Below are 13,549 nucleotides of genomic sequence, written 5' to 3' on the forward strand. Positions count from 1 at the left end.
TATATAATATATATATATATATATATATAAATAATGACAAGAGAAGAAAACTATTACAAATATTTTTCAAAAGTATTTAAAAAAAAAACATTTTGATATAAAAAAAAAAGAAAATATTAAAAATCAGGAAAAAAAAACAAAGAAAAGATTTAATCTCTTAATCAGCCCACACGATTATATCCGCAAAAAGGAGTGCTTTCTAATATTGTATTAATATGGCCAAAGCAAAATATATCAATACAATAGTGTGAGGAGCACTCAAAAAATTTGAAACGAAATTAGAACACTTTAGAACACATTATTATCTACTATTAACTTACTTTCGTTTGCTTTTTGTTTCCATTTTTAGTTCGGTTTTGTTTTTATTGTGCTATATATATACATATATATATATGTATATACCGAAGAGCCATTACATTATGACCACCCTGTTAATAACATGTAGGACCACCTTTAGCCCTCAAAACTGCTAGCACCTGCAGTGACATTGATTCCATAAGGTGCTGATTGGCAGTCTGAGGTATCTGGTACCAAGTGCTCACCAACTGGTCCTGCAACTCCCTCACATTGCTAGGGGGTAGCGTGGCAGCACGAATTTGGTTTTTCAAGTAGGACCACAAATGCTCTATTGGATTAAGGTCAGGTGAATTTGGGGGCGAAGACATGATTTGAAAGTCATTGGAATGTTCCTCGACGATTCGACCCTTTTGACATGGTGCATTATCCTGTTGGTAAACACCATCCCCCGCAGGAAAAACTGTTGCCATGAATGGGTGAACCTGGTCTGCAACTATGTTCAAGTTGCTTACAGACGTCAATGATTGTTCTATGAGGATTATGGGTCCTTATGAGCCCCATGAAACATTGTTCCTGGGCGAGAAACCATGAAAACCTGGGCGAGGCTATTGTCATAGATGGAGGGTGGTCATAATGTAATGGCTCTTCGGTGTATATATATATTTAATACAACTCACTTTAAATCTTTTTTTTAATGGTTTTGATAATTCTCTGAAAAATGTATGCATGAAAATTGAGCCTTAGTTCAAATGTAGTCAGCTAAAAGAGCTTAGAGTATTTACTCATATATATACAATTGGTGTTATTTAGGAGCCTTTTTCGATTAACTTAGATCCCTTACAATTTTATTCCTCTTTAAGGTTAGTCAGTACAGAGTATAGCATAATGGGATTTGCTTCTTAACTGACTTTAAATATTAATTTACAAAGTATAGTTTATAAAATAAAAATCAAATTTGACTTTAAAAAAAATATATATTTACATATTTCATATTTAAAATAAACTTTCTGCTTAAAACGATTTTTTTTATTAAGTTGGAATTAACTTCCCTTGTTAATTATGAATTGAAATTTAGTAGACTTTAATTATAATTAAAGTCTAAACATTTAACATCGTAAGTTAAAAAATAAAAAACATTTTAAGTTATTTACTTCAGATTATATTTATAGGTTAAAATCAGTTTCATTATGATTATACTTGTTTTTTTTTAAAAACAACAATAGTTTAAAAAATTAATTTTATTACTTTTTCACACTTACATCTTTACTTACTTTTTACTAAAGATCCAAATTATAATTATGGTTCTAAATTGATTTAACTTAAAATTGGTTCTGCGCTTTCAAATAAATCAAATTGAATAATAATTGTCATATGTATTGATTGGCTTTCAAAATATCTTTTACAGTATAATGAAATTCTCTATTACAAATTAGTACTTTAATTAAAATATACCAATATTTTATCTCCTGTAAGGCACATATTGAAATCGGTTTGAAAGCAGTTTTAGATATATTGTTCTGAATTGTGATAAAGGACCATTTAATAAATTATCTAATTTGTCTACATTAGCCCCATACGTATTCGACATTTGCCATGTGTAGTAAGGCTAATGTAGACAAAAACAGCCTTATTTAAAAAAAAGTATTATTGAAAAATTAATAACTTTGTTATTTAAAAAAAATATTTTCGAAGTCATTGTAAATATTTTTTTTAAATTACAAGGCAATTTAAAAAAGATATAAATCAGAGTTAAAAAGAAGTATCACGAGTTAAAAATTATGTTAAATATGTTTTTTTTGTCATATTTATAAAAATTATCCACACTAGCCCACCACTCCCTTTATGCCCCGACCATAAATCGGTCATTAAATTTTTAAATTCGCATGACATTAAGTAATCTTAAATTTTTCACATCAATACTTAATGATACTGTTTGTGTGGTATATGTACTCTTTACTCTCTTTATTGTTGCTTTTATGCTGGTTCCTATTCTCCAAGATAAATAAATAAATAAATATATATATATANTCAATATTTACATAATTTTACCGATAACGTTTTTTAAAATCAAATTTTTTCAAGTTTAATCACAATTTCATAACAGTTGAATAAACTATTATTAGAGCTAAAACACTAGTAGCCTTTACAACATAAATTTGAAGTTCCAATTCCTTTTTTACGATTTAAATTTACTTTTACAATATTACAATTTCAAATAAAATATCTTACATTTAGTGGGAAATGTACAGCAATGTTACAAATTAGTACTATTTAAATCTATTTCTCATGTATTTTTATTGTTCGTAATGAAGTTATATTCAATTCCCATTGTCCCTTTCTTCCCTAAGAGCTCAACAAAGTTCATAAATCTAGAGTTCAAAACTCAGACGAAAAAAAATGACACTTTATATATATATATATATATATTAACAGATAATTTACTGATGCGCGATGGAATTCTATACCTTTTAGAGTATGAGCATTGCAAATAAATACAATGTGATTTTAAACTGAGATTATTCCTACAGTTTAAAAATTTATAATGACATTTGCGTTTTAAAATACATTAGTGTATTTGTAAATTGATTAACCTTAAGACTATTATGACTCACAAACTCATAATAAATCCATATAAAATTTTATTTTCGAATATATAACTAAAAATTGAGTCGTACAAATTTTCTTTCTTACTTTATTCTTAATAGTTAGTGATATATGCCAGACGAAATAAATATTTACTGTTTTATGTACATGGATATAAAATAATCATCAATCGTTACAGTAAATTATAAAGATCGGTAAACGTTTTGCGCTACTGATTCTAATTTTTATAAATACTTCCTTTTGTATTATGTTTTCAAACACTTCTTGCTTAGTAAAAATGATCGAAATTAAAGTTGGCGCTTTTAGAAAGTTCGATAAATAGGAGTTTGAAAAACTAATAAAAAGAGCCATCAAATTTGCGCAAGTTGCGGAAAAAACAGTTTATAAATGAGTTTAGATAAATTACTGCTTCAGGTCACGTTTTTCTGGAGTATTTCAAATTCTTTTAACGAAAATGATGCATTGGATAAGGTTACACGACATCAGAGAAGTTTTATTTCTAAGAAAGTTGAAGTACACAATTTTGTAAGAATGAGTTACAAATTTTTTTATTAATGTGTTTCATTATTCTTATTTTAGGTGCCTTTCTCATTCCTTTCATTTGTATGATGTTGTTAGCTGGTCTACCACTCATGTTCATGGAACTCTCATTTGGCCAGTACGCTAGTCTAGGACCTATCGCCATATTTGATAGGTTCTGTCCATTATTCACTGGTAAAGATCTCTTTTTTGGCCTCCCAACAGCAATTTTAAGAATTTGCATTCTAATCAACTTATATAGGTAATTTTAACCCTTTCGTGGGACTAGGAAAACTTACTTCCCGTATACCATCTACTTCACACTTACTACATATAAGTATACCAGAGGAAAACGCAAAATTAATTATAATACAATATTGGTTTTGTTATTACAACTATAGGAACTCTTAGCCTCGCTTCAGTTTTGTGCTGCCATCTATTGTTCAATCAATTAAATAGAATTAGCAAATTTGTCTTGAAAGCTAGAATGACTTGCTTGAGATTTGTTCTATAATGGCACATGTATGACGTGGCGTAAAATTTACTAAAATTAAATTTGTTTCCTTAAAAGTTATCGATTAATTGTTAATAAAACATTAAAAAAACTGGTTGAAATTCAAAAGAAATATAAATAGCCTAAGAAAAATCGAAAAATTGTTTTAATTTGTTCTGAATTCCCAACATTTGGGAATAGTCTGAAAATGCAATGTCTCAAAATTTATGTTTTCACACTTACAAAGCGAAAAACTAACTTTTTATGCCACTAGGAGTAGGTTGAAAACGTTGTGTGCAAGTCTAAGGGAAAAAAATTAATAACATTTCACAAACGCTGTTTTTCATGCTGAGAAGGTATGGTAATGTACAGTAAACATTGAGAGCATAGCGTCATGATATCATTCTTATATGCAATTTTTAATTTTTTTTTTAACTAGGCATTGCTTATAACACCATCTAATATTCACACTTAGTTAATGTAACGTCTTCTCCATTCTGCTTAAATTCACTGATTCCGGTCATTGGGTCATTCTCTAAGTTTAATTCAAGCAATAGAGTCTTTTTTCTAAAAATTGCCTTAGTCAGAGTATGTGAAAAAATTTTCCACAGCTATTAAACTATTTTTTTTAAAAAAAAACAATATTCTCAAGAAAAGACATTTCTGCAATCGTGGCTTAAAGAATTAAATTAAATACGCATACGTTTTTCACATTTGTATTGAACTGACCTCTGTATATTGAAATTCTATCAGTGCATCGCACCCAGAATTCTTAATTATTATTAGTTTTCTTCAATCTTCATTAGGTTTAAAATTAAAAAAGATATGGATTCGAAAGATTTGTAAAGATGATATGGATAAAGATATGGATATGGATAAAAAAATATGGATAACTTTAAAAAGCTGCATAGAGAAACCAACAGAACTATCATATATCATTCATGTATATCCAGTAAAGATAGAAAAACAGAAATAGAAAATACGTGATTTTACGTAATGACCCTCGTAACGATTTTACGTAATGACCTAATGATATTTCGGATTGTCCCTATTTTTAAAATTCTTGTCAAAAGCAAGGGGAAAAACATAAACACTGTATAAATTTGTTAAATAAACACTGAGGTAATAAAAAATCAAATTTTCTTTCTCGTTTATACATATTAAAAACTGCAATCCATATTGCGTTTTTCTTTACTTTAATTTACAAAAAGAGTTTTAAAATCTACGCAAATTATGTCTTTGAAGAGAACCTTGAATAAAAACAAATACCAACACGATCAACTTTATCGTATCCCTAACCTCTGACTTAATAATATTTTTTTTTCAATTTTATTCTTTTTGAATCTATTTTCTTATTTTATATGAATTTTATTGCATTTTCTTCGTTTTTGGTTTTAGGTCTCGGATACGGCATGGTAATAGTATCCGGAACTGTTATGTTGTATTATAACATGATCATCGCATGGACAATCTTCTACATGTTCGCATCATGGAACAGTCGACTTCCTTGGGATAACTGCGCACCAGAATGGAGCACATCAGGTCAGAATATATCTCAATAAAAACAATTTCAAACAATACTAACAATATATCTAATATATGTAATTCTCTTACGTGACTCCCAAATTCTGGCTGTATTTCCTTTCCTCCGGTGGCAACGTTTGTTTTGCTTACATTACTATTTCTCTTACACGGTGACAAAAAAGAAGCCTCATTACAACTCCCCGAATGGCAACGTTAGAAAATCGACCAATGATTGCTGCTAAAAATGTNGCTTTGTTTTGTTTACGTTACTATTTCTCTTACACGGCGACAAAAAAGAAGCCTCATTACAACTCCCCAAATGGCAACGCTAGAAAATCGACCAATGGTTGCCTCTAAAAATGTCACATGCCAAATCTAGCTGAGGTGGCTCAACGTATAGCGCTTTTAAAAACGGAAACTGAAATAACCAGAGAGCATCAGCTGCGGTAATCTCATACTATTAAGCTAGGCAGAAGTGAGTAGTCTTTGTCGATAGATCTCTATTTTAGTACTTTGTCGAAAGCGCTTATTTTCACAAATTTATATATTACGAATTTATTTGACGATTTTTGATTTATATCACGAATTTATTTGTTTTACTATTGTTATTAGTTATTCATTGAAAAATGAGTCTCAGTCGTGCTGTTACGCTTTAAGATTTTATACTATAGCACATTTCTAATAGGTTTAACGAATTACATGTCATTTATTTGAATTCAAATTTATTTTAATGACTTAGCATTTACTAAAAAGATGCAATTTTTTTTTAAAAAAAAAGTTTTTATATGGATTTGAATGATTGTTTTGATTCTTAGAATTTTGCGCATTTGCAATGTACCTAAGTCAGTAGCGAGGGAAGCAAGCCTGGTTTGCGAAGCAAACCATATAAGATTGCGTAGCAATTTTCGGGGTTTGGGGAGCGTTAGCGAGCAGGGGGCGCAGCCCACTAGTATATAGAAATGCAAAATATTACAATTGTGTATACTTACTTCGGGCAGCTCCTTAATAATAATTAACACCAAAAGGACTTGATACAGATCAGAATTTAATGACCTATCGACGTTAACATCAAATTACACAAAAATTTTTGATTAAGAAAAGATATCTATATGGTTTTGAAACTAAAATTTCTGTTAGGTATAAAAGTAATTCTATGAAACCTCTAACGCAAAAAAGAGTATAATCATGCCCATTTATCTATAAGCATTTAAACTTCAATTCTGAAAGAAATTCGGCCTCTTAGGAGATAATAAAAATCGTTTTTGTTCTGATCATTATTATTGTCTTATTTGAAATACAGAAAAATGATTAAATTAAAATAAATACAAGCAAAATAACTAACTGTTGCTTAAATTACTGATAAAGCCATTTAGGATATTCACATTACCAAAATATTTTTTCTGATATAAATCAATTTAATCACGTTAATTTGCTTACGAATAGTTTCACAAATTCTATTCATGAATGTGCGTTTCTTTTTTTTTTTAAGAAAAAGAGAGAAGAAAATGACTTTCTATTGTTGTTTCTGGTGCACATTCTTACTTACCTTTCAGGCGTAGGTCGTTATTCCATAGTTCAAGCACTGATGAAAATTTTTCTATTAAAAAACTCAAGAGATCAAAAATTAATGATGACAGTTATAATGTTGGAGTTTCATAAGGCGTATCAATTCTTTGTAAGGATACTGTGCGTGAGAAAATCGCACACATACAACAGAAGTCGGAAATTCGTCACAGAGGATGCCTTCCTTTCTCCGAGATTCAAACTACAATTATTTCAGTTTTTCCATCTGAAAACTTTTAAAATGAAAATTCCAGACGAAAGTAATAAAATCCGAATTGAATGAAACAATTGGCTTCTTAATGTAGGATACCGTTTGACGTTTTTGTAGCTCGCCATTTATATAAGAATATTCTACGCCACAGTTACTTTAGTAGTTTCTAGTCATGTCGTGGATATCGGTAGTAATAATCTTAATTCATAGTGGACTTATTTTTGCATCTGGTATTCCATATGCTTCTAAGCGCAATGAGAAAAGGGTTGTTCTAGTCGGCAGTGGTCCTCTTCCACAGTACTTGCTACAAAGTGGCTATGAAATACTGCCAATATATGATGGCCTGCGGAATCTGAATATACTAAGAGCCAGGAAGCGAATGGATGAAACGAAAAGCCGGAATCCAAAGAGAATTTTTTCAGGTAAAACAGCTCCATATGCCAGTGTTAGCAGAAAGAAAAATATTCGTAGGAAGTCTGATGCTCCAGCTGTAAGTAGGCCTTTAAATCTGCAGAATCGTTTAACCGCGTCATTCCCTGCCGGTAAGACAACAGCAATAACATTGAAACCTATTCCGATTAAGGATGGCAAAGTTGGAATTCCTATAATTACGCCAAATGAAATAGTGATAAGATCTCCTCAGATTAATGTCAAAAGTAACGAAAGTCCATCCTCGTTTTCACCCTCAAGTCCTGCAACAAATGCGAAGAAATCACTTATAATCACTTCCAAGCCTCAAAACGATGTGAAAACTTCAACCTTTCCCCCTACCAAGCTTGTACCACCAAGCAGTACACCTCCGTTCAAAAATGCTGATAAAAACTCTTTTGTACCTTCTCAACGTTACCAGCTCGAAGCAGGAGTATCTCAATCCGATCGAAAGGATCTGCAGTTGCTAAACTCCTTTAAAAACAATCAGCAAATATTGAAACAGTTACAGTTACTACCTAACGCAAATACAGGTGTTAGTGTGGAAGCTACTGCACAACCTTACAAAATCAGCACCTTAACAGTGTTCCCGCTCTCTGATCAAAGAGATCCGCAAATGATAAACAATGCTAAAAATAATCCGCAAATGGTAAACAAAGCTAAAAATAATCAGCAAATGGCAAACAAAGCTAAAAATAATCAGCAAATGGTAAACAAAGCTAAAAATAATCCGCAAGTAATGAAGCAGCTATCGTCTCGGCCAATAGAAACTGGTATAAAAAGTTCTTCTACTGCCTCAAACACAATCAGCACTGACAGCCCTTCTGATTTCAGCAATGACTTTGTAAATGTTGCTGCACCACTAACTGTTGTGTACAAGAAGCCTACGATAGAAATTTTAAAATCATCACAGGAAGTTTATCAGAATGCAGAACCATACGCATATGGCTATGAAACTGGAGATGGGCTTGGTACAACTCAATATCGTCAAGAATCTACTATAGGGGATGGAATTGTAAAAGGTAACTATGGTTACAAGGACTATAAAGGACTTTTTAGGCAAGTAAACTATATAGCTGATAAAGGTGGTTTTCATGCTGTAGTAAAATCTAATGAACCAGGAATTGGTTATGCAGATAGCGCTGACGTTAAAGTTTTAGCCGATTATTCTCCATCTTAGTTTCTGGAAGCTACTCAGTTACTTTTAAGATTTATTCTATTTATATAAAAAATAAGTCATTGTCTTTCAATTGACGCATTTGGAATAAAAAGAATATCTCAGAAATTGCAGAATGCTTATTTATTGATGCTAAGTGAATAACTTATTCTGTATAGTATTCCGTATAGTTAAGTGGATAACTTATTCCATATAGTTTTTTTTTACATACTTGCAGTAACATTTATCTGTCACATTTTGCAGTGAACAAGAGATTCTGATATCAGAAAAAGCATGAGATCTAATTGTGAGATAAGTATCTATAAACGATTTTAAAAAAATCTTAATTTTTAAGCATTACCCTTATGATTGACATTTAATTTGGATAACTTTATTAAAAGGCAATTTAAATGCTAAAATATTCTGCAGAATTTAAAGAGATTTTAAACCGTTTGTTTTGAAGTTATTGTTAGGTGGAAAGTTGCGTTTTGTGTTTAGACTAATTTAAATGTCTATAAGGTAACATTTAAAACTGAAACTAATTCCTCATTTTTTTAGTGTGACCTAAATACTTGTATAACCTAAATACAAATAATATCATTTCAAAATAAAAATAGGGAATATTTTATTCATTTTTCTTATTATTTGGTGTTCTATCCGTAAATTATCATAAATTATGTTTATATCTGTATAAGATAATTTCATTATCTGTAATTTTATCTTTAAAAATTTTTTAGTAATTTATATTTTTGTACTAACTGCTTAACTTATAACACTATTTTTTAAGTACTTGAAAATGTTCTTAGATATTTTAAATAAATGTTTAATTTGTATTTCATGTATCCTGAATTATATTATTTCTGACGGAATAGCAAAAGAAAGATTTTTACTCTTGAGTTATTTTACATTTTTCTTATGTGTTCATTCAAATTAAAAAATTTCAATTTTAAGTCGATATGATTGCATGTCCTTTGTAATTTAGAAAATATTTTTTAGATTAGAAAAGCATTAAATTCATTTCTAAAGAATGTCACTGCAAATATAATAAGAAACTACAATAGTGTCTACGATTTTTAAATAAAAAATAAAATTTTATATTTATTTTTAAATAAACATATATTTTTATGATAATTTTATGGATCGTAAAATGATATCTAAAATTTATCACTTTTAATATATTTTACTGTAATTCTGCAGCATTTTTTAAACAGTGCTCAAATTGTACTGACATTATTTATGCGTAATATAAAAGGATTGAGTAAAAAAAAAATCCATCATTTTCAAAATAAATCATTTCAGAATCAAATTTATTAAAAAAAAAAGGAGAAAATAACCTTTCCAAATAATTGTGACATCTCTTTTACTTTATTTTCAAAACTTGACTCTAATATATATAGATATTTATATTTCTAATTAATATAAGCTGAAAGCATTTGTAAAATATCTTCAAAATAATCAAACATTTTCAAAATTAAACTTATTTTAAACTCAGGCAAAGTAATTTTTCAGTGATAAATGTTTTTAATTTGCATAGTGTTTAAAAGCAACTACTCATTTCTGGAAAAACAATTTCTGGTTCAAGTTGCGGTATAACGTACCGGGACTTTGGTGCATCACTTGTTGTGTGGCTCGAAACTAAAATAGGCATATTTTTAAACTTGAAAACGATTTTGTAGATAGCTGCTCTAGTAAGAAAATTCTGGTGCAAGTTACGTATAAAGTATCAGCACTTGGGTGCATCACTCGTTGCGTGGCACGAAACTAAAATAAGCATATTTTTAACTTGAAAACGATTTTGTAGATAGCTGCTCTAGTAAAAAAATTCTGGTGCAAGTTACGTATAAAGTATCAGTACTTGGGTGCATCACACATAAAATCTATTTCATCGTAAAATATTATACCTTAATTTTTGCTACATTATTGAATTAGTTATAGAAATTAAACGATTTTATTTTAATTATTGCTGTACTATAGTGTATTAGACTAGGTATTTGTACTGGTAAAAATATATTATATGGTGAAAAGTATCGGCACCGTAAGTGCCGATTCTTTATACCGTAATTTTACCTGGAATTTTTTACATCGTAGATATTTTCATAATGAAGTTTTATAGAGCGAACATTATATTTTTCATATTATTGGCTGCAGAGAAGTATTATTTTTTACCTATTCATACAATAAATTCAATTTACTAAGTCAATATTCATACATAAAAGGTAAATAAATACATACGTTGAAACATTAAATCATTCAGTCAAGTTGAAAAAGAGCACAAGGCAGGTGAAAGCAAATTTGTTTTACATATTAGAAATAAGACATAAATAAAATCTTAATAATTAAAATTAAAATATAAATAAAATCTTAATGATTAAAATTAAAACACACATTTATATTTTAATTATTAAGATTTTATTTATGTCTTATTTCTATTATTTTTTACCATAATAGTACATCTCTGATATTTACATATTATACTTATCAATAAATGAAATCCCTTTTTACGTGGAATTAGTAAATATGCAAAGCTTCTACAAGCATCCGAAATGTCAAACTATAGAAAATCCTGAAATAAAACTTTGTATTGTTTTTTATCGGTAACTTTCAGCGAGGTTGCGTTGTTACCACACTGTAAAAAATTCCGATTCAAATTACGGTAACAAATACAAGCACTCGGGGTACCCTTTCTGTTTTTACCGTTAAATCCATGTTTACCATAAAATTTATAGAAAAAAACAAAAGCATGATATATCGTAATTTTTACTGCAAAATCACTGACTCTCTTAAATGAAATAAATATGACGTGTAAAAATTATGATATAAAATTCGACGATAAAAGTGGATTTTTCGTTAAAATTAATTTTACGGATGATGAACCCAGAGTGCCAGTACGTTTCATCGTAGTTTGATCCGAACTTTTTTACAGTTTTTTGAATCAGTATTCAACCAAATTACACAAAAATTTGACTGAATAGGTGTAGAATAAAAGAAATAAGTGAATCGTTATATAAATCAATGAATTATTGAATAAGCGAGTTAATGAATTAGGATAAAACAGGAAATCAATGTTGAATGAATAAATAAAAAAATGAATTGAAACATATACCAATTAATGAATCGAATCGTTAATATAAAAATAACACCACAGGTTGCTTTAGATTACCTTACTCTCTCTTAAATGTAGTTTTTATACGACTTATTTCAATATCTAAATCGGTATTACGTAACTTTAGAGAGAAATGTGAAAAAAAAATTCTGGAATCAAGTGGAAAACTGCTCTTCAAATTTTTACACACTATCTTACGAGGTGTTTGGCGTACTTGTGAAACAATCAATTTTAAATATTCTGTTGATGTCATTAAGAATTAAATTTTAATTATTTAGTTAAATATGCACCTTTACTTGTCAATTTTAAACAGTATTTTACATGCGTTGTTTTAAGGATTGCTTAAATTATATACTATAAATTATATAATATAAATTAAATTATATAAAATGAATGAATATAAATTATAATATAAATTATATAATTAAATTATATTAAGTTATATTATATTAAATTATATTATATTAAATTATATAGAATAGTAGACTCCGCTCGCTGACCCTCGTAATCGCTTCTCATTCATCGCTGTTTCTTTCCCATTAAACATCGATATTTTCCACGAAAGCACAGAATATTTTTTTTTCAAAATATGGAATCATTGTAACTTTGTGTAAGAACGTTTCTTTAACATGTTAATCATAACGAAATGGGTGATTACCTGGATTTGAAAAATAATCATCTGAATGATAAAAAATTAACCTAAAGAACACGAAGTGTGACTAAATAATAAGACATGAATGAAAAGTAATTTTATTCATTGAGGAAACTTACATGTCAAATAGCAAAAGGTGCTTCTCGCTTCTATATTTTCATTATCTTTTATTTTTAAAAAAATCACTATAAATGTTAAGATTTATATCTGGCAACACGTAATCTCTTTCTCTCTTCTCTTGCAACTTTTGATTGACGTTTACTCAAGCGTACGTTTATAAAATAAAGATAATAAAGATCGCGTGGGAACTTGTGAGAAAAATAATTTTTCAGCAACCATTGGTAAAGCAAAAGTAGCGGAAAATAAATCACGAAAAAGTTCTTAAATTTGCAATAACTTTCGAACTAATTAGAATTTCAAAGCAAATTTTGCGTCAAAATAGTCAGTCGTAATAGAAATTACGTCGTAATAGAAATTGTTTCGAAATAGTTTTTCCAGAGTTTCCTGTATTAAAAAGAATTAAAAACGCAAATTTTGTCTTAAAAAAGAGAAAATTATTCCCAAGAGACTCAGAAAATTTCCGTAAATTACTCCCCGGTCGAAAACCACCTACTAATACACTATCAGGGAAAATGTAATCCAATTAGATAACCGCAACTTTTTTACCACGGGCATTTAAACCTTGTTCGAAGCCACGGTTCGAAAACCACCCACTGCAGCAAATTTGAAACTACTTACACTTCATATAAGTTTTAATACATTGATATTTCTGAATCATTCAATACATTTTATTTTTATTTTATAACCGTCGTTGAACAGCCGACCCAAGTTCATGGGTTTACGACTACTAACGTTCAACTCCGTAGCTTTGTAATTTTGAACCAATCCAGAAGACAAGGAAACTCCTGGATCAGTACCCCCAGAGGTATTGATTTGTTGTGGGAACATGGAGGACTTTGAGACTCGACAGATTTAACGTGCATCAGTCACCATTTACT

At 29.3% G+C, this 13,549-nt stretch overlaps 1 protein-coding gene across 2 annotated transcripts in view; it reads left to right on the forward strand.

Annotated features, from left to right (window-relative positions):
* Nucleotides 1-13,549, forward strand: part of LOC107454802 (sodium-dependent proline transporter-like) — a 136,999-nt gene that overhangs the window by 43,036 nt on the left and 80,414 nt on the right. For both annotated transcript variants that reach the window (XM_043042520.2, XM_043042519.2), the window contains exons 3-4: nt 3,481-3,615; nt 5,312-5,455. In XM_043042520.2, the coding sequence (XP_042898454.1) occupies nt 3,481-3,615; nt 5,312-5,455 (279 nt within the window). The remainder of the gene's footprint in view (nt 1-3,480; nt 3,616-5,311; nt 5,456-13,549) is intronic.

This window comes from Parasteatoda tepidariorum, chromosome 2, assembly GCF_043381705.1.
Source record: "Parasteatoda tepidariorum isolate YZ-2023 chromosome 2, CAS_Ptep_4.0, whole genome shotgun sequence".
Lineage (NCBI taxonomy): Eukaryota > Metazoa > Arthropoda > Arachnida > Araneae > Theridiidae > Parasteatoda > Parasteatoda tepidariorum.